This window comes from Chinchilla lanigera, unplaced genomic scaffold (genome assembly GCF_000276665.1).
Source record: "Chinchilla lanigera isolate Chin_1 unplaced genomic scaffold, ChiLan1.0 scaffold00034, whole genome shotgun sequence".
NCBI lineage: Eukaryota > Metazoa > Chordata > Mammalia > Rodentia > Chinchillidae > Chinchilla > Chinchilla lanigera.
Window position 1 is genome coordinate 206,195 of NW_004955435.1, and position 22,847 is coordinate 229,041.

Genomic DNA, 22,847 nt, shown 5'->3' on the forward strand with positions numbered 1-22,847 from the left:
TTGTCTATTTGTTTTCCTGAGAAACTATTTTGTAGATAATAATATGTGAAACGATAACCATTGATAATTTCCTACCATTTTGCCTATAATTTGCTAAGTCCCCCCTATTATTATGTTATCCTTCTTTTATTCTTTAAAATAAAAAAAAAACAAAAACAAAAACAAAATCTCTTAAAGTTGGAAGGCACTTAAAAGATTAGAATTGGTATCACAGGAAAAGTTATAATCTAACGAGGTGCTATTTACACCTTTCTTGTATTTACTCTGTTGGTGCAATAACAAAATAAAACAAGTTAAAAGTCCATAAAAAGTATTCCCTCTTGTAACAAATGTTCGGGTTGCTAAATATGTTTGGATATAGAATTGTATCATTTTTTTCAGGGCAGGATAACTAATAGGTCATATTTAGACTTGATAAAAAGCTATTGTTCATCCTAACCCTCTATCTTTTGAAAAAAGGTTTCCTGCTTTTTGTAATAAGAATAGAACAACCAGAACCTGGATACTTACAACGTTTTGCCAACAAGTAAAACAATCAAACAACCCCACAGTCTGCATTGGTTACCAAGACAAAGAATTATTTCTTTTGAGTTCCAAAACTACCTTATTGAGGACTGATCTCCAACTTGGATATTTTACTGTTCTCAGGTTCCCTGTGAGACAAAATGCTTTAGTACGTATTTTTAATCATGGGTTATTTTTATTTGATTAGAATTGCATTTAAACCATTTTTTGTTATAAAAAATTCTCCAACATTTCCAAATTCAGGATTCTTTAACTGAACTATACCATTCTACTATGTAGTGATAGTTTATAGTTTACCCTTTACCCAACTTTTATAATTTTATGTTTAGAGTCATTCTCAGAAATACACATTGGCTGATCACCAAACAAGCTCTAATTACTCCCCAGAGACAGCGGCAATCTGCTGGCTGGCTGTGAAACAGCCTTCCTCTTCTGGTGTCTGATCTGTTGCACATTTGAAATGCACCTAAAGGGCTGTCTGTTCTGGGTCCTTTGAAGAGCACTTGCTGCTCATCTCTTCTGGAACTGCTCTGCTGGAAACCCTGCAGCTTCATGCCATTTTCTTTATTATGTGGTTTCTGAAGCCTGGGATAGTGGGATAGTGGCTCACTAACCTGCTCTCACTTCCAAAAGAAGGCCTGGGATTTAAAAACAGCTCTAAAGAATCATACTGAGGTGGCAATCTAGAACTTTGAGGCAAGTCAAATTACTATAGACAGCTAAGTTAGATAAATATTAACATACAGTCAGAGAAGTCCTGGGCTCTCAAAGAAGTCAGTGAAAAATAAAGACACAGTTCCCAAGGTCATGCCCCCACAACCCACTCCCTTCATGTAGGACCCTCCTAAATTTCCATTACACTCCCATCAAATTATAGATCTATCAATGGCTAATCTACTAATAAAGTTTGAGCCCTCACGTTCCAACCATCTCCCAAAAGCCTATCAGTTCTGAATACTGCTGCGCTGTGGACCAAGCCCCCAAATTATGATCGTTGGCAGATATATCATATCCAAACCATAACAACAAATAATTCTTTATCTGTAAACAATAAAAAGGGTGGCAGTTCAGCTTAGCTGTCATCTTGATTCACTTGGGAGCCTGCTAGCAGGTTAGTGCAACACGCTTCTGGCTGTGCCGTGTGGGCCATGCGGGTGTGACCACCTCTATCTGGTCCCTGGCTCCTTCTTCTCTGGCAGTGTTAACCCGCTGTTTCCTGGCAGCTGTGAACTAATCGGCTTTGCTCCACCACAACTTTCTGCCATGATATGCCTGCCTTGGAGCCAGCCTATTTTGGACTGAACCCTCTGAAACTGCAAATCACATTGCATCTATTCTCCCTTAAATTATGGGTGTTGGGTATTTTGTTCAGCAACAGGAAACCTAATACAAAAATTTTGTGAAATAATAACATCAGGAATTAAAAAAAAACCATAAAGGATAGCTTTAACAAGCAGGTTCCATGATCCTAGAAAAAATGACATTAGAGGCAGGCGTGGTGGTGCATGCTTGTAATCCCAGCACTCAGAAGGCTGAGGCAAGAAGATCGTTGCAAGTTTGAGATCAGACAAGGTTACAAAGTGAGCTCAAGGCCAGCCTGAACTGCATAGTGAGACCCTGTCTCCAAAAGGTGGAAAAAAAAACGACATAACCCTAACGACATTAGAAAGCAATTACGTAATGATACTTTTAGGCCATCTTTTAAAAAATTCAATTAAAAGTATTTTCTTCAAGAGTTACACAGACATTTTGGTGGAATGGTGGCAGAGGATGAGCTGAGTTCTAAAGTTCACTTCTGCTTTATAATACTTTTAAATCTGAACAGAGCTTTACAAGCTTTAAATTTGCCATGACACTCAGAAAAGGGGAGGAGCAATTACCACTCTTTACTAATAAAGAGGGAAGGGCACACCTGGTTAGTTGATAGGGAATGAACAAAGGTGACCCAGGAGACAGGAGTTGTCCATCACGAGCCCTTTGAATTCCATTTACCTCTTGGTGGAATCCAAGAGGAACCAGAAGGTATTAGTTGAAAAAGAAACATTAACTCAGAGAACAGGGACACACTGCTGTACTTTTGGGGGACCTAGGTGCAGGCAACGATGGTTTTTGTCATGGAGTGTTCCAGCTGCTTACAATTCCAGTATTAATCAAAGCCCTCTCTGAGCACCTGGCACACTGCTAAATTCCGTGGGGGACAATAAAGTCAGAAGATATGGTTTTTGGCCCTAGGGTACTCAAATCTAATTTCAGGAAGGGGAAAATTAACAGAAGTTAAATGACTGGAAAACAATTAAATACTAAGCTATAAATTCAACACAAGTTTGGAGGAGAGAAAGACTGGGATGAAGTAATGTCTTGGAAAAAGCCTCAAGAAAACTGGGAGCTGAACTGTGGGACTGGTTTAGATCTAGAATGTCCGCTGAAAGCCATGTATTTAGAGTGTGGCTTCTTGAAGGTGACTCAGTCATGGGGCACTGTACTCATCGGTGGGCCGATCTGTGAGAAGTTCACAAGAAAACGTGCTATCAGGAGGTGTGGCCTGGCAGGAAGAGGTCTGTCACTGGAGTGTATCTCTCTCCCCAGCTCTTCCCTTTGCTCTCTGCTTCCTGACTGCCATGAAGGGAGAAGTGTGAAGGACATTCTTGGATTAGAAAGCACTGAGGACACACAATGATTTGTTTGCTGTTGCAAAAATGAACTGAAACCTTTCACCTGAGGACAAGAGTGTATTTGAATTGCAGGAGATCCCTATTTTTTAGTCTTGCCATGCATTGTAAAATTAATGGGAAGTAAGGACTGTGATTGTAGTGGATTGATAACTGGTGGTCAACTTATAACCCCCAGCTGAACTGAGTAAGCATGGTGCTGGGTGTGGGAGGCCCACCAGGGGATTGTTGCCAGCAGCATGAGAGGCAGAACTGGAGAAGGATTATCTTTTAATTACTAAAACATTTGGTATCTGCCCACTTGTACTAGCTCCGCCCTTGGTTCTCGCTCAGTAAAAGGTGACTGAGATTGGTAATCAGGGCTGCAGTCCGAGAGGCTGTAAGCTCCCTGATCCCAGACTTTTGCCTCTCTTGTTTTTCTTGTCTCCCTTACTTTTCTTTTCATCCATGGGGACCTCCTTCTCGGGACCTGTCAACCTGATTAGAACGACAGAGAAGCTTTCCTCTCTCATGCCCTTCTGCCGTGATGCTTTTGCTTTGCAAGCAGATGACCACGGATGGAATCCCCCCAAAAAAGTGAGTCAGATTAAATCTCTCCTCCTTTATGTTATGCGTATCAGGTATTATGTCACAATGACAAGAAAGTTAACACAGAACTGAGGTTGTTTATGAATCAGGTACCTGCTGGTGAGTCCCTTTTTGAGAGGGGCAGGTTGTCTGTTGAATGGTGGCCCAGGAAGAGAGTTGGTACTCACTGGTAAATCCTCATGTACTACCCTTGGAAGAGTCGAAATCTGTGATGAAATCACAACACATGGGCCAAATAAGAAAGAACAGAGAAGCAAATAATCCTTGGTTGTTTTCATGCCTAAGGGGGCTCACTGTGGCATGAAAATCAATGTGAAAACAGGCAGACATACCATATCATCCAAGTTGGGCACCACACAGACATTCCTTGGCCTAAGTTTTAAAGTATTTATTAACTCCCTGTTAGCCTCTGAATTTCTGGATGAAAATATTTAACCTAATAACTAAGACCAGGGGCTGTGAGGGAGACATAGAAATTTACCATGGAGGCTCATTATTGACAGATAGTTATGTTTACATAAGATTATGAGGTAGCTTTAGGGTTAATGCACCAGACACTGATGAAAGAAGCTGGAAAGGAGGTAGAGAAATCAAACCTGAAGGCCTTTGACAAGAGAACAAAAGGGACCAGATGTCAAGGAGAAGATGAACACAGGTGCTTCAACACAAATACAGAACAAAGGGCAGAAGTATGAGTGAGAAGAGAAAGAAAGAGAGTAGCCAAAATGTGAAAAATAATAGAAGAGAGAGGACAAGCACTGAACATGTATAGGGCAGGGCAGGAGAAGGGTGAGCAGTACACCAGTGCCTCTTAAGATGCTCATGTGTGATAGATGCTCCTTAAAAAACCATGAAGAACCCTTCTCCGACCCTATGAGCTAGCTAGGTGACCATCACACTTCAAATAAGTAATTTAAAAAATATTTGTAATAGGTAAAATGTTATGAATTACAGGAGCTCCAAAAAAATGGATCATTTTGGCAGGGACAGTTAGCAGTTTTGAACTGTAGACTCTACATCCCAGCAGAGGGAGTGCCTGTTTAAAAGGACCTAACATCTACGCGCTTTCTATTGTAGCATCTTATTTGCATTTGATACGGAGGAGAAATTAGTCTGAAAGAAACTGACTATTTTCAGGTTACCATATCCAACTACGGACAAAGCTGAGAGCAAAGCCTAAACCTCTAGGATGCCACTGTGATGCCTGCACCATAACTGAGGTATAATGAATGTAAGCCAGAGAAAGAAATAATTTAGAATTATACAAAAGAAGAAGCAAATACTCAGGGTGACTTCTCAATGAAACCTATGTAATGAAGATGAGGAATTATTTTAAAATCTGGAAATGTGTGCAAATTCACTTGATTACCACAGAGAGAGGAAGAAAATTCACCATCTTACTTCCCCCTCCCCCAAACTTCCTCCAACTTTCAACCCACCCCACCCATCCCCGTTCTGTTCTCCAATTGGATGACCAAACAATCAGGAGTTTTTTTTTCTTTCTTTTTTTTTCTTTTCTCTTTTTTGGTACAAGGAATCGAACTCAGGACCTTATGCTTGCTAGGCAGGCGCTTGTGCCGCTGAGCTATATCCCTGGCTAGAGTTTTTTTCTTTCTCCCCATGTAAGTTTGTAAATATGTCTCCCTGAAAAATATAAACAGGAAAGAATGCTTAGAAATAACACCCTTGGTTGACTGAGCTCTAGATGTTACCTCTGGTGACAAGATTTACCTACAATGTACTGTATTATGTAAGCAAATCTTTTGAAAAATAGAATCTAGAAATTTGACGATACAGACATAACTCATTTAAGCACGTGACACCTGTCTTTGGAGAGAGTAATTATTCAGCCCACAGAAGCAAACCTGTTCTCACAAACTGTCAGCTGTAAACATATTTAAAGAACTGCTTGTGTCAAAGATTTGTGTAAGTGGCTTAAATGTGAATTCAGGAAAACCAAGAATGCAAAATGGCATTTTGCTAACAAATGGAATTTGCTGCCCTTTGCAATTCTACAGCTGATTCCACTGCGGGATTTCATTCTTCATGGCAGAATATGGAAATTTTGACAGTGTAAACATGTGAAACTTATAAATCTGGTATTCACATTTCTAAAAGGAATGATTGGCCACAATATGTTCTTTTTGTAATGTGAAGGTTTTATCAACAGGGAACTTCTTGCTGTTTTTCATGGTGTGTAGTAACTTCAAGCTCTTTAATCTGTTTCCAATAGGATCTGTTCACCCCTCTGAGCAATAATGTTAAAAAGACTCTTCAGTAAGCCACAACAACATCTGAAATATGAAAAGTGTTTACTTATTTATTTTTCTCAGTAAATCTATGGTATTCATGGTTTGCATATCCCTGACTACAAGATCCTTCACAAGATTATTTTTGTAATTATTTGTCCATGTATCTTACCTTTGCCCATGTATCTAACTGACACTTTTGTCCACGTAGAAAGGAGAAGATGAGAAAATGAGAAGCAGCTTGGCTTGCATTTTCTGCAAAAAGCTGTCCTGGAATACATGGAATATTGAAATTCATCCTTACAGGTGGAGAAGTAAAAAGCTTTTTGAAGCTGATTTAACTTCATTTATGGCTGGGCATGGTGGCACACACCTGTAATCCCAGCACTTGGGAGTAAGAGGCAGGAGGATCCCCATGAGTTTGAGGCCAGCCTGGGCTACATGAGCAAGTTCAAAGCCAGGCTGAACTACATAGTGAGACCCTACCTCAAAACAAAACAAAAACCAAAAAACTTTATATTTCATACTACAAAAAAATTCATTACCAGCACACTTCACTATATTCATGTTACAAAAGATAAAGAACTGCCAGGTGTGGTGGCGCACACCTGTAATCCCAAACCCCAGCACTCAGGAGGCTGAGGCAGGAGGATCATTGTGAATTTGAGACCAGCCTGGGCTACCAAGTGAGCTCAAGGCCAGCCTGAACTGCATAGTGAGACCCTGTCTCAAAAAGACAGAAAGAAAAAAAAAGATGAACTATAGCAAGGCCAGGAAAGAAGAAGCCACCAAATAGCAAACTCTTAAGAGTAAATGCTAACCTGAAAAGGTACATTTACCCAATGTCTTGTGTGGAGGGAAAAATGAAAAAGTATACAGACAGCCTGAAAAGCAGATGCTTTTCATCTCTGAAGGAAACACTGGGTTTCAATCTTTTTTCTCTAGTAGAGTAAAAAACCCTAAGTGGTCCCACCACACCGAGACATTAAAGTGACACATTAAAAGTGGCGCTGGAAACCTGTAAAGCTAAACTGGTGTTGGGAATCACTTATGCATTTGCTGCCACCACAGGGTTCTGTTCTTTACTTCACTCTCCCTCCTCATCTCCCCATCCATGAAGCACAGTCTCTCCAAGTTCACGGCCTCTGACCCTGTTTTAGTAACTTCTCTGAAAACAGCTTTGTTTCCATCGTACTTCCCTATTCCTTACCCTCTCACAACGGAGTCTCTCTTCATTCCATTTTCATTTCTGTCGTATTATACCTATACTGTTACCCTTTGGGAAATAGCTAGACTTTACTTGAAAAGTCCCCACCAGGCGCACATCTAACACATGCCCGATGGTCTGGAACAGTGACAACTCAGAAAGTGACGCAGGCAAAGCCAAATGAGAAAGGAGAAGTGGCGGGCAAAGCCACGCTGGCTTCTGCAGAGAGGAAAAACATGTTTGCCAAGTGAATTTAAAAAGAAAAAAAACCATTTTCAAGCTTCTAAGAGTCTCTGAAAGGGAGAATAAAAACAACTCAAAGCAATGCCTAACTTATAATATTTAGCCTAATTTTGAAACACACTTTGTTCTGAGCCCTATCAAAATATGAAACAGAAGCCATGATGTTACATTAAATACCTCATCTAGAGTCGGGTATGGTGGTGCACACCTGTAGTCCTAGCACTTGAGGAGGCTGAGGCAGGAGGATTATTACGAGTTCAAGACTAGCCTAGGCTACAAAGTGAGCTCAAGGCCAGCCTGAGCTACATAGGGAGACCTTGTCTCAAAAAGATGGGTAGATAGATAGATAGATAGATAGATAGATAGATAGACAGACAGATAGATAGATAATACCTCTCATGTAAGCAGATATAGGTTGTAGCCCAGGCAATGTATCAGTGGCACAGCCGTTAATTTCTCCATGCAGCTGGGAAAGGGACTTTGTCACTCGTAAGAAACCAGATATTTGGGAGGATTTTCACATCAAGTCACTTCTCACAGTGGCTTCTGAACCTCGGTAAACACATGTACAATACACAACTGGTTCTTCTGTATCTGTATGAAGGTCTTATTTTTCAAGGCATATATGAGGAGATAAATTGGGAAAGACAAAGGCTCACATTAATGTGTCAGGCAACTGAGGAAGAGGAACCAAAGAACGCAAAACAAACGGCTTCCAAGTATGATTTCATTAATCTTGGAAAACGTGAGGCAGTAGATAGTGTGGTCTAATTGTTTCTCATTGGAGTTGGCTTGAAAAATCTTTTTCTCACTTAATTTCATTATTATGGACAGGCATCTTGTGATGGGGGACCTTTTCTTTGTTAAGTTTCCTCTGAACATGTTATAAGGGTTTTTGATGTCTGAAAAATATAATACCAGATGAAAGTCATTATATAAGTCAAATCAAATCAATAAAGGGAAAAACAAAGTTCTTCTATGAATTCTGGCATATCAACAAAATCTAACTGACTTTTAGTAATGTTTAAAACACATGTTAATTAGTAGGCCAATAAAAATTTTACATGCTATGCAAAAGTGATAATCCTGATACCATTTTATTTGTGGCTTACCACAGAAAACAATTTTTTTTTGGTTTTTCTCCGGTACAGGGAACTGAACTCACGACCTTGCGCTTGCCAGGCAGGCGCTTTTGCCACTGAGCTAAATTCCCAGCCCCTCACAGAAAACAATTTTTAAAGAATTGCTATATCCTACTTATGGACAATAAACTACTACCCATGTCATCAACTTGCTACTGGTATCAAGTTAGTTCATAGCTTAAACTGAGTATGGAGTAGGGAAAAAAAAAGGTCTAAGCAAAATAATGGACTTCTTTCATACAAAGTATGAGTATAGATATAATAAATATGTTTACATTTGTCATGGTGAATTAAAATCAACTTCAGCTTCAGGCAAAACAGAATATTCGGCTGGAATGGTTCACTTCTTTCTAATTTTTATACACTGAAAATCTGAAATTTATTTTTAAACTTGATTAAAAATTAAATTAGGTTTCCTGTTTGCAGAGCTCTTTCCTTTAGCATTTCATTTAATAACAGCCAGGTTGGAGTGAAGCCAGTAATCAAATGCTGCAGACTCTGGAAATCCTCTTGGCTTTCGGACTCTTAATGGAGCCTGAAAAGAGCACCATTTTAGGGAACTGGGTGTCTTTTGTGATGACTCACATCATTCAGCACTCATTCATTTATTTTTAAGTCACTCCACAAATATGTGGGAGCATTTTTCTAGGAAGGGACTATGGAAAACATGGAATTATGTGGCCTTTACTCCCAGGAACTTCACAGCTCCCTCCTCTGCCCCAACTTAAGCAGTCATCTTACTCCAGTTTAATGATCAGTAACCTCACAAATTAAACTTTCTTTCCCCTTCTCCCTGAAACAAGTTTCAAAAGTAGATTTTCAAGGGAATATGAGATCAGCCTACTGACTCAAAGGCTCCTACTTCTGGGAGAAACAAAAGAATACATGATAATGAAGAAATCTTTGGTTTTAAGAAACAAAACAGTAAACTTGTTTGGCTTTTGTTGCAGATCAATATATAATATACAATAGGGGAAGACCATAAAAGGGATTATGAAAGGCCAAGACAACAGGAACTTTTTAGATATGGCTTTTAAAAGGCTAGAAAGTATTAATGCCCCTCATTGATCAATAAAACTATTAGAAAAATCAATAAAAGTACAGAAAAACTCAACATCATCATTAATCAACAGAATTTAGTAGACAATTATAGAATATTCCATACAATAAGCACAGAATACTTTTTTTGAGACTTTGTTTTAATTTTATTTTAAAGGGAAAAGAACAGAAACAAAATAATAAAAACAAAGACAAAAACAAAACAACACAAAAACAATAAAAACAGTACAGAATTTCAAAACAAGATGATAGGAAATTAACAATTGATGTTGTATTACATATTGTTATCTTCAAAGTAGTTGCTCAGATTAACAGATACAGGCATGCAAGACTGATCAAACTAAACATTAACTGTTCCTCTCAATAAACCAACAGGAACCATCATCAAGAAATCAACCAATAACAAATGCTGGAGGAAGTGTGCGGAAAAAGGAAATCTTCTCCACTATTGGTGGGAGTGTAGACTGGTACAAATCACTGTGGAAGTCAGTGTGGAGAATCCTCAAAAAACTAGGATTAGAGGTCACATTCAACCAAGCTATTTCCCTTCTGGGTATTTTTCCAGAAAAACTGAAAACATCATACCACAGTGATATATGTGCGCCCATGTTTATGGCAGCACAATTTGTAATAGCTAAATCTTGGAAACAACCCAAATGCCCATCAACTGAGGAATGGATAAAAAAGATGTGCTATTTTTATACAATGGAGTATCACTCAGCCATAAAGAAAGATAAACTGGAGGCTTTTATAGGTAAATGGATGCAACTAGAGACCATACTCATAAGAGAAATAAATCAGATCCACATGTGTGAACATCATATTGTCTCCCTAGTGTAAGAACCTGAAAGCGTAAGTAAAATCTGAAAGATACAATAGATATTGCAAAAGGTAAAGAAACTGCTCAAAATTAAAGAACAGCTGGGGTGAGGGGAGAGAGGAAGGAAAGAAGGGAAAAACAAAACATATATATATATATATATATATATATGCACAGGATAGCTGGGATCATTTTTTTTTGTTTGTTTTTTGCTTGTTTGTTTTTGATATGGGACCTCGCTATGTAGTCAAGGCTGTCCTTGAACTTATCCTAGCCTAGAGCCTACTCTGGCCTTGAATTTATGATCCTCCTGCTCCAACCTTCTCAGTGCTAGTAATAAGGGCATATGCCACCATTTCTTGGCTCCAAATATACATTTTTTTCCAGAACTCATGGATTATTCACCAAGACATCATATTTTGGATAATGAATCAAATCACAACATACGTGTGAAAAGAGCATGATCTTTGACCACAATGGAATCAAACTGGAGCTCCATAAATGAAAGTTAGTAGGAAAAAAAACTCCCAACACTTGGAAATTAAGCAAAACACTATAATTCATATGTCAAAGATGAAATCTCAAAGGATATAAAAAATACTTAGAATTGAAGGAAAATGAAACTATAACATCATTCATAGAATAAAGCTAAGGTGCTGTGGGAAATTTGTAACACTAAATCCATACATTAGAAAAGAGGAAAATTTTAAATCAGTAAGTTCTTACCTTAAGAAACTAAAAAAAAGAAGAGCAGAAAAAATGAACCCAAGGCAACCAGATGAAAGAAAATAACTAAGATAAATGAGACAAAAGCTGATTCTCTAAAACACCCAAATATAGTTGGTATCTTTAGCAAGAGAGATAAGTATAAAGTTGCCAATACCAGTAGTGAAACAGGACATAACTATAAACCCTGAAACTGTAGAAAAGGATAAAGAGACTAAAAATAATTCTCCACACACAAATTTTGACAACTTAGATGAAATGGAAAAATTCCTCTAACACAAACTACTAGAATTCACACTATGAGATCAATAATCTGAGTAATTTTATAACTATTAAAGACATTTAATCCTTAACTTTAGTGTGTTAACCTTTTAAAAAACAAATCTCTAAGACTAGATGGTTTCACTGCAGAACTTTATCAAACTTTCCTGAGCATCCCACCCTACAGTCATGGTTGGTGAGTCACAGAGTAAAGCTCAGGGGCGGGACCACCATTTTATTTCAAAGTGCTCTAGGGCTCAAGTTCTAACAGCAGAACAGACCTGGGGTCACTTCAGTGCCAGTGTCAGGGAGTGGAACGAGGGAAGGGCCATCCGGGCACAATAAACAGCCAGCAGCTGGACAGCAGACTGGGGGGAACTTGGCTGTGAAGTGGGAGCTGGAGCCCAGACTCTAATCCAGCGAACACCAAAAGCCAGACTTAGCCATAGCTGCAAAGCACCAGAAGCAGCTCCCGGCCTTGCTGTACAAGCAGACAAGCAGCCTTGGCCTGTGGCAGGATAAGGGCAACCGCCCCCGCCCCCTGCCCTCAGTCCAAGGGCACCAGGAATTTGTATGCAGTGGGTTTCCCCTTGGTAGGGTGATTTTTATCATGTGGGGCAAGCAGGCAAGCAGCCTTGGCTAGCTGCGGACAAGGACACTCCTCTCAGCTCCCCAGCAAGCTGTGTAAGAGGAGTCAGTGGCATGGCCAAGATCAGCCCCTCACTCAGCAGTAATCTACTGCCGCCTTGGTGTGTTTATTCAGTATAGATTCTGGCTCTGACTAGGGAACTAAAAATGAACTAGGAGAAGCAAAGGAATTTTTTAAAATAATTCTTTTCCTATTTTTATTTTTTAATTTTTGGGGCGATTGTATAAGTTTTGACTTTTATTGTTTGGTGTGTTTTCTCTGTCCCGCCTCTTGTTCCTCACCAGTCTTTCAATATTCTCTGAGATTTACAAGTGAACGAACATGGTCTCTAGTCTTTCTGTTTTGCCTTGAAATTCTTTTGCTTTCTCCTTCACTCTATCTCTCCTGTCCTCTTCTCCAGCTTCCTAAAGTTCAGGTGATCATCCTTAGTTGTTCAGCCTTGCTTCTACTATATTTCTCTTCAGCTATCATTCTGTTTTGTCCCCTATCCTTTCTAAATTCCCCTTTAAAAATCCCTTTTATCCCCACATGATAAAAATCACCCTACCAAGGGGAAACCCACTGCATACAAATTCCTGGTCTACATTGGAGGTTGTTATATAACAATAGATCTTGCTCTTATGAGATATCAAATTAGCAGTTACCACAGGTTATCAATTTCTAGGCTGTGCTTAATGATATTCTTATTCCTAATTGTACTACTTTAGCCAAGACGCCATACTTGTAATCAGTTGTTCACCTTTCTATGATAACACTGTGATAATCGGGGGTCACAACGTTCCCCACAGACCAGTACCAAAGGACTGAGCCAAACAGATAATAACACATCATGCCTACTGAAGTGCAAAGATAGGATCATGGGCAAAACAGAAAGACTAATAGTCTACTACACCTAGAAGACATCTTGGAAGATAGACATTTCCTAGGAGAGCTTCAATATCAGTGATACAGCTACCTAACATAAGAAAAATACAAACAACAACACAGAAAAGAAATTAAAATTAAAAAATAGAAAATGATATGACACAGAAGCAAAGTGCAATCCCAGAATTCCAGCCCACCAAGGACAAACGCAGGGGACAACGAGATAGAGGAAATCAGAAGCCACCTACCTGAATCTACTGAAATGACAATAGAAGAAATTAAACAATATATACCTGAGGCTATAGAGGATATCAAAACGAAAATAATCTTACAGATAAAGAGATGGTATACTAATGGTATTTTAATTGGGATTGCATTGAATCTATGCAACAATTTTGGGAGTATGGCTATTTTCAGTATGTTGTTTTTTCCTATCCATGAGCAAAGAATATCTTTCCATTTTCTGAAATTCTCTTCGATCTCTTTTTTCAGAGTACTATAATTTTCACTGTATAGATATTTCACTTCTTTTGTTAGATTGATTCCTAAGTATTTCATTTTTGTAGATGATATTATGAAAGGTGTGGTTTCACTAATTTCTCTCTCAGTCTGTTTGCTGTTTGTGTACAGGAGTGCTACTGATTTTTGAGTGTTGATTTTGTATCCAGCTACACTACTGAATTTGGTTATCAAATCTATGAGCCTTTAGGTGGAGTGTTTGAGGTCTTCTATGTAGACAGAGTATCATGTCATCTGCGAACAATGATAATTTCACTTCTTCCTTTCCTATCCTTATTCCTCTTATTTCTCTCTCTTATCTAATTGCTCTGGCTAATATTCCTAGAACTACACTGAATAGCAGTGGTGACATTGGACATCCTTGTCTTGTTCCTGATTTTAAAGTGAAAGCTTTCAATTTCTGACCTTTTAGAATGATGTTAGTTGTTGGTTTGTCATAGATGGCTTTGATCAGATTGAGGTAAAGACCATCTATTCCTATTTTCTGTAGGGTTTTTATTATTAATGAGTGTTGGACTTTATCAAAAGCTTTTTCTGCATCAATTGAGATGATCATGTGATTTTTGTCTCTGGCTCTATTGATATGGTGTATTACATTAATTGATTTGTGTAGGATTGAATCATCCCCGCATTCCTGGAATGAATCCCACTTGGTCATGGTGTATAATCCTCTTAATGATTTGTTGCATTGTTTGCTAGTATTTTATTGAGAAATTTTGCATCTATATTCATTAGGGACATTGGCCTGTAGTTCTCTTTTTTGGTTGGATCTTTCTCTGGTTTTGGTATCAGGATAATACTTGCCTCCAGGAATGAGTTGGGGAGAATTCCTTCCCTTTCAATTTCATTAAACAGTTTGAGAAGAATTGGCATTAAATCTCTAAATTTCTTGTAGAATTCAGCTGTGAATCCATCAGGACCTGGGATTTTCTTCATTGGCAAGTTTTTTATTACATTTTCAATTTCACTTGCTGATATAGAGTTACTCAGGATTTTTATATCTTCTTCATTCAGTTTTGGTAATTCATGTGGGTCCAGAAATGTGTCCATTTCCTCTTTTTTTCCATCCTATGAGAGTAAAGCCTTCTGAAGTAGGTATTGATGATCCTCTGAATTTCTACAGGATCTGTAGTGATTTCATCCCTTTCATTCCTTACTGTATGTATTTCAGTTTTTTTGTTTCCTTTTTTAATAAGGTTTGTTAGGGGTTTATCAATTTTATTCATTTTTTTAGAGAACCAGTTCTTTGATTCATTAACTCTTTGTATTGCTTTTTAGTCTCCATTGCATTAATTTCTGCCCTGAGCTTTATAATTTCCTGCCTTCTTTGGGCTTTGGGCTTGACTTGCTTTTCTTTTTGTAGAAGCTTGAGATGCAGCACAAGATTATTTATTATACCTCACAGATCTAGAGAAAACATTCCTATAATTCATCTGGAACCAGAAGAGGCCTATAATAGCAAAAGTAATCTTGGGTGACAAAGGAAAGGCAGGAGGCATCATAATCCCTGACTTGAAATTATACTATAAAGCTACTGTGATAAAATCAGAATGGTACTGGCAAAAAAATATACCTGAGGATCAATGGAACAGATTAGAAGATAAAGACAAGTACAAACACATTCAGCCACTTTACCTTTGATAAAGGGGCTGAACATTTCACTGGAAGAAAGATAGCCACTTTCATAAAACTGGCTCTCCACATGCCAAATACTAAAACTAGACCCATGTCTATCACCATGCACTAAAGTCAAAATGGATAGAAGATCTAAATATCAAAACAGAAACACTAAACCTACTGGAGGTAAAAATCTAGAAGACATTGGGGTAGGTAGAAAGTTCATGAACAAAATCCAAACTGCACAGGAAATACTTCAAAGAATCAACAACAGGGATCTCATCTTATGGAAAAGTTTTTGCACATCAAAAGAAATCACCAATGGAGTAAAAAGAAAACCCACAGATGGGGAAAAAATTTTAGCCAACTGTCCCTCAGACAAAGGACTTCTATCTAGAACATATAAAGAATCAGGCCCCCCTAATTCCAAGACCTACTACAAAAATGGGCATGTGGGATGGATACACATTTCTCAGATGAAGAAATACTAATGGTGAATAAATACATGAAAAAATGTTCAACATCATTAGTCATTCGAGAAATGCAGATTAAAACAACACTGAGATTCCATCTCACCCCAGAAAGAATGGCTATCATTAAGAAATCAACCCATAACAAATACTGGAGAGGCTGTGGGGAAAAGGGAACTCTTCTCCACTGCTGGTATGAGTATAGATTGGTGGAAGCACTGTGGGAATCAGTTTGGAGATTCCTCACAAAACTAGAATTAGAAGTCCCACTTAACCCGGATATTCCCCTTCTGGGTATTTTCCCAGAAGAATTAAAAACATCATGCCACAGTGATATATGTGCACCCACGTTTACAGAAGCACAATTTGTCATAGCTAAATCTTGGAAACAACCCAAATGCCCATTAACTGAGGAATGGATAAAAGAGATGTGGTACTTCTATACAATGGAGTATTACTCAGCTATAAAAAAGATAAACTTGAGGCTTTTATAGATAAATGGATGCAACTAGAGACCATACTCATAAGAGACCATAAATTGGACCCACATGTGTAAACATCATATTGTCTCCCTAGTGTAAGGGAGCAAATAAAACCCAACATGTACAATAGATAATATGAAAGGGAAAGAAATTGCTCAAAGGAAGGAACAACTGGGATGAGGGAAAGAAGAAAAAGAAAGAGAGAGAGAGGGAGAGATAGAGAGACACAGAGACAGAGAGAGAGAGAAGGATGGCTGGGATAACTGTACTGCTGATGTCTGGTAGTTTATTTTATTTATTTATTTATTTTTGGTTTGTTTGTTTGTTTTTCTGGTACCGGAAATCAAACTCACAACCTCGTGCTTGCCAGGCAGGCGCTCTGCTGTTGAGCTAAATCCCCAGCCCCCTGGTGGTTTATTGACAGGAACAGAAAATCTTAATTTTTTTTTTTTTTTTTATATTTTGACCAATTTTGCATGTTTATATCTGGTAATCTGAGCAACTGATGTGAAGACAATAATATGCAATATAACAACCATGGATGAATTCGTACCATCCTGTCTAGCGAAACTCTTATTGTCTCTAATTTTTTTAAAAAATTATTGTTTTCTTATTCTTTTTAATGGCTTGATCAGCCTTCCAGTCTTACATCTGGTAATCTGAATAACTTCATTAAAGATAACAATATGTAATGTAACAACCATTGTTAATTTCTATCATTTCATTGAAACCCTGTATCATTTTTAATGTCCTTGCTTTGTTTTGTTTGTACTTTGCTATTGTTCTTTTTTTCACTATTCTCTTTAAAATAAAAAAGAGATGATAACTGTAATAAAGGACTTTCTCAGCAAACCTAGAGTAGACATAGATAAAAAAAATTGAGAAGCACAGAAAAATAATGGAAACCATAAATGCCCAACATAGGACAGAAATGAAACCCATGAAACAGATTCAAATAAATATCCAGGAAATTAAAAATTCCACTGAAACCTTACAAAACTGTATGAAACAAAGTGAAGATAGAATATTAGACCTAGAAGGCAGGATTATGGTTAGTAATCATGAAAAGAAAGATCTCTTAAAAATAGCAAGGGACTGGGGATGGGGATTTAGCTCAGCGGCAAAAAGCACCTGCCTGGCAAGTGCAAGGTCGTGAGTTTGGTTCCCGGTACCGGAAAAAAAAAAAAAAAAATAGCAAGGGATTATAAAAAAAAAAAATCCTACAACTGTAAGATGATATAAAGAAGAACAACATAAGACTGACTGGAGTCAATGAAAATGTAGGAGTCAGCACAAATGACACAAAAAATCTGTTGAGAGAAGTAATAACAGAAAACTTCCCAAGCATGGAAAAAGAATTTCACATACAGGTAAATGAGACATATAGAACTGCAATTAGTCATGACCAAAATGAATCTCCACCAGGGCATATCATAATCAAGATTCCAGAAATTCAGCACAAAAACAGAATATTAAAGCTGTTAGAGAAAAAAAACAAATCACCTACAAAGGAAAGCAAACAACTTCCAACCCAGGATTGATGTATCCTGCAAAATTATTTTTCAGAATTAATAGAGAAATAAAATACTTCTGTGACAAAGAAGTGAAGAAATTGAATACAACCAAACTAACTCTATGAAGAATTCTGAAAGAAAAAACAAAGCACACAATTCCAAGAGTACCAATAGAAAGAAACCACCAGGAAGAGGAAGCAATTAAACAAAGGAGAAAGACAGGGAATTATCAACAGGAAAATTATATGACAAAGACAAGCCGATACATATCAGTTATAACCATGAATGTAAATGGTCTCAATTCTCCAATCAAAAGAAATACACAGGCAGAATGGATCAAGAAAAAAATATCCAGCAATATGCTGCATGGAAGAAACACATTTAACTTGAAAAGGAATTCATAGACTGAAAGTCAAAGGATGGAAAACAATGCTACATGTGACAAGAACCCAGAGAAAAGCAGGGGTAGCAATTCTGTTCACAGACAATGTGAACTTTAAGCCAACCCGGTCAAAAGAGATACAGAAGGACATATTTGCTAAGGGAAAACTACAAAGAGATATAACAATCATAAGTATATATGCACCAAATACAGGGGCACCCACTAAGTAGAACAAATATTAACAGACATAAAAAATCAAATAGGCAGTAACACAGTAATGGGGAACCTTAATACCCCATTGTCACAAATAGATCAACTACACAAAAAAATCAACAAAGAACTATCACACCTGAACCAAACTTTTGAACCAATGGACTTAGTAGATGTCTACAGAGGTTTCACCCCACAACATCAGAATACACATTCTTTTCAGTGGCACATGGGATGTTCTTCAAAACAGATCACATACCAACCCATACAACATGCTTAAGTAAATGCAAAACAGTTGAAATGATCTCATGCATATTATCAGACCAAGTGCAATGAAATTAGAAATCAACAGCAAAAGAAAATACAAAAACTCCATAAACACATGGAAATTAAATAGCACCCTACTGAACAACCAATGGATCATAGATAAAGTTAGAGAAGAAATTAAACAGTATGTATGATTAAATGATAATGGTAATACAATGTACTGGAACTTATGGGACGTAATGAAAGCAGTGATAAGAGAAAAATTTAAAATGGGGAAATATAACATCAGGAAAACAGAACAAATTCAAATAAATAACCAAATGTTGAACTTAAAACTTCTAGAAAAAGAAGAACAACTTAAACCTAAAGCTCATACAAGGGAAGAAATTATAAAGATCAGAGCAGAAATTAATGTAATTGACACAAAACAATATAAAAAATAAATGAATGAAAGAATTGGTTCTTTGAAAGATCATATAAAATTAACTAACCCTTAGCCAACTTTATCAAAAAAAGAAAAGACACAAATCCATGCAAGTAGGAAGGAAAAGGGGGAAATCACAACAGATTCTGCAGAAATCCAGAAGATCATCAAATCCTACTTTGAGAACCTTTGCTCTAATGAAACAGAAAACAGAAAAAATGGACAGATTCCTAGATAAAGGTAAATTTCAAAGCTGAGTCAACAAGATATAAAAATTCTAAATAATCCACTATCAGTCAATGAAATTTTTCATTTGCTGAAACTTTCCAGCAAAGAGAAGACCAGGTCCTGATAAATTCATTGCTGAATTCTACAAGAAATTCAGAGAAGATCTAATGCATTACTGTCAAACTCTTTAATGAATTAAAAAGTAAACAACACTCCCAAAGTCATTCCTGGAAGAAAGTACTACGCTGATACCAAAATCAGAGAAGGACCTAAACAAAAAAAGAGAATTATAGGCCAATCTCTCTAATGAACATAGATGCAAAAATCCTCAGTAAGATACTGGCAAAAAGAATGCAGCAAATCATCAAGAAGATTATACATTCCAGGGATGCAAGGATAGTTTGACATACAGAAATAAATAAATAAATATAATATAGCATATTAATAGACAAAGGACAAAAACACATGATCATCTCAATAGATGGAGAAAAAAGCATTTGACAAAATCTAACATCCATTCATGATTTAAAAATACCTACAGAAAACTGGAATGGATGGTCTTTATCTCAATCTGGTAAAAGCCGGTTATGAGGCCAGGTGTCACGGCATGTGCCTGTAATCACAGCATTGGGGAGGATGAGGCAGGAGAAGTTGTGAGTTTGAGGCTAGCCTGGGCTACAAAGTGAGCTCAAGACCAGCCTGAACTGCAGAGCAAGACTCTATCTCAAAAACAAAACAAAACAAAACAAAACAAAAAAAAAAAAAGAAAAGAAAAAGAAAAAAGCCAGTTATGACAAACCAATAGCCAACATCATACTAAATAGTTAAAATATTGCAAGTTTTCACTCTAAAATCAGGAAGAAGACAAGAATGTCCACTATCACCACACTCAATTCAAAATAGTTCTTGAAACATCAGCCAGAGCAATTAGACAAGAGAAAGAAATAAAAACAGTAAAGACAGGAAAGAAAGAAGTTAAATTATTATTATTTGAGGATGACATGATACTCTACATAGAAGACCCCCCCCCACAAAAAAACAAAACAACAAAAGACTTCTAGATTTAATAACCAAACTCAGTAGCACAGCTGGAAACAAAGTCACCCATCAAAAATCAACAGTATTCTTATACACGAATAACAAACTCACTAGGACAGAAATTAGGGAAACCACATCTTTTACAATAGCATCCAAAAAAGGAAATACTTAGGAATCAATCTAATGAAGGAAGTAAAAGACCTCTACATTGAAAACTATAGTACTCTAAAAAAAGGAGATTGAAGAGGATATCAGAAAATGGAAAGACATCCCTTGTTTTGGGGTAGGAAGAATCTATGTAGTGAAAATGGTCATACTCCCCAAATTATTACACAGATTTAATGGAATCCTGATCAAAATACCAATAGGATACCTCACAGAATTAGAGAAAACAATCCTAAAATTCATTTGGAACCAAAAGAGACCTAGAATAGCAAAGGCAATTCTAGGAAACAAAGGCAAGGCACAGGGCATCACAACCCCTGACTTGAAATTATAACACAAAGCTACAGTGATAAAAACAGCATGGTACAGGCAAAGAAACAGACCTGAGGATCAATGGAACAGACTAGAAAATGGAGAAACAACTCCAAACACACTCATCCACCTTATCTTTGACAAAAGGACCAAACACCTTCACTGGAAGAAAGATCACCTCTTTAATAAATGGTGCTGGAAAAAGTGGCTTTCTACATGCCAAAGACTAAAATTAGACCCATATCTCCCAACATGTACTATACTTTTTTGGGGGTCTTTTTGAGACAGGGTCTCGCTATGCAGTTCAGGCTGGTCTCAAACCCACAATAATCCTCTTGCTTCAGCCTCCCGAATGCTGGGATTACAGGCATGTACCACCACGCCTGGCCATGCACTAAACTAAAATGGAAATAGATCAAAGATCTAAATATTTAAACAGAAACACTAAATCTGCTGGGGGAGAGAATAAGTAAAACTCTTAAAGACATAGGTGTAGGCAAAGACTTTATGAATAAAACCCCAACTGCACAAGAACTATCACAAAGAATCAACAACTGGGATCTCATCTTACCAAGAAGCTTTTGTACAGCAAGAGAAACCACTCATAGAGTGAAGAGACAACCTACAGAGTGGGGAAAAAATTGCCTGCTCTTTCTCAGAACTAATATCTTGCATATATAATGAACTAAAAAAAATCAGACCCCTGCCCAGATTTAAAGCCCCAATCCAAAACTGGGCATCTGAAATAAATAGACACTTCTCAGATGAAAAAGTAAAAATGGCCATTAAACAGATGAAAAAATGTTCAACATCACTGGTCATTTGAGAGATGCAAATAAAACAACACTGAGATTCTACCTCACTCCAGAAAGAATGACTACTATCAAGAAATCAACCAATAACAAAGCTTGGGGGAGGGCGCTCTGGGGAAAAAGGAACCAAAGGAACCAAAGGACCCCTTCTCCACTGTTGGTGGGAATACAGACTGGTGCAACCACTGTGGAAATCAGTGTGGGGATTCCTCAAAAGTGAAAACTGGAGGTTCCATTGGACCCGTTATTCCCCTTCTTGGGGAAAGAATTCAAAGCCTCATACCACAGTGATCCACGCACACCCGTGTTTATAACAGCAGTTTGTAATAGCTAAATGTTGGTGACAGCCCAAGTGCCCATCAACTATTGAATGGATATTTAAATTGTACCAATAAACTTAATTTAAAAAGATGTACACAATCTTTTCCAGAAAATTTTGACAATCACAATGAAATAAAAGTAATCCAATGTAGGCTGCAGAGATAGGAAAAATATTTCTGATTTAAATAGAAATCAGCTGGATTGCTCTGTCTGCCTGAATTTCATGTCTACCTTTTGTTTCTTCACTCCATTTTTCTTGAAGCTAAGTGCACGTTTCTTGAAGACACGAGCTGTATTTTATTCATCCCTTTCAGTGCCTGCAACACTAAGGACATTTTAAAGAGAAATCCCAGTAAACTTTTTAACTGAGCATGGTACCCAATTCTGGCAGCCCTGAATATATTTATGAAGAGCTGGAGCTGTGCTAGTGACTAGTTATGTGAGGTCAATCAGTAAGACCTCTCTAGATTGTGAATTCCTCAAGGATTAAACAGAAGTGAAGATAGCACTGTATCAGTAAAGTTAAATAAGTTAACATTTGTGTACTATTCACAATAATACCCGACACAGAACAAGTTCAATAACTGTTATTTTCCCAAAATACTTAAAAATATGACTTTTAGGTGGATCCATCCACATGAAGTAGAATGATAATCAACAAAATGTTCAGTGGTCATATCCTTTAACTTCTTTCTGAATTTCTTTTTTTTTTTTTTTTTTTTTTTGGTTTTTCTCCGGTACGGGGAACCGAACTCATGACCTTGCGCTTGCCAGGCAGGCGCTTTGCCACTGAGCTAAATCCCCAGCCCCCTTCTTTCTGAATTTCAGTGAAAAGAAGTCTTGTGAGTAGTATAGAGAAAAAAGCTCAATAAGCCATTAACAGTACCCATAATTTTTACCCTTACAAAAATGACTAGTACTGCACTGAGGTCTTAAATTTCCTTAATTTCTATTCACAACATTATATGCAAAATGCAAATTAATAAAGGCAAAGCCTAAAGATTTCAATTTCATGTGCCCTATGTGACTCTCTTGCTTAACTGACTTATTAACCTTTCACTCTTTTCATTGTTTTTTTTTTTTT

The 22,847-nt window shown here is 37.4% G+C and overlaps 1 protein-coding gene across 5 annotated transcripts in view; it reads right to left on the bottom strand.

The window, feature by feature from the left end:
* Positions 1–22,847, bottom strand: part of Alg14 (ALG14, UDP-N-acetylglucosaminyltransferase subunit) — a 111,355-nt gene that overhangs the window by 43,625 nt on the left and 44,883 nt on the right. The window contains exon 5 of one of the 5 annotated variants that reach the window (XM_013516478.1): positions 3,876–3,988. The exons of the other annotated variants lie outside the window; for them this stretch is intronic. Coding sequence (XP_013371932.1) covers positions 3,876–3,988 — 113 coding nt within the window. The remainder of the gene's footprint in view (positions 1–3,875; positions 3,989–22,847) is intronic. 5 annotated transcript variants of the gene reach the window in all.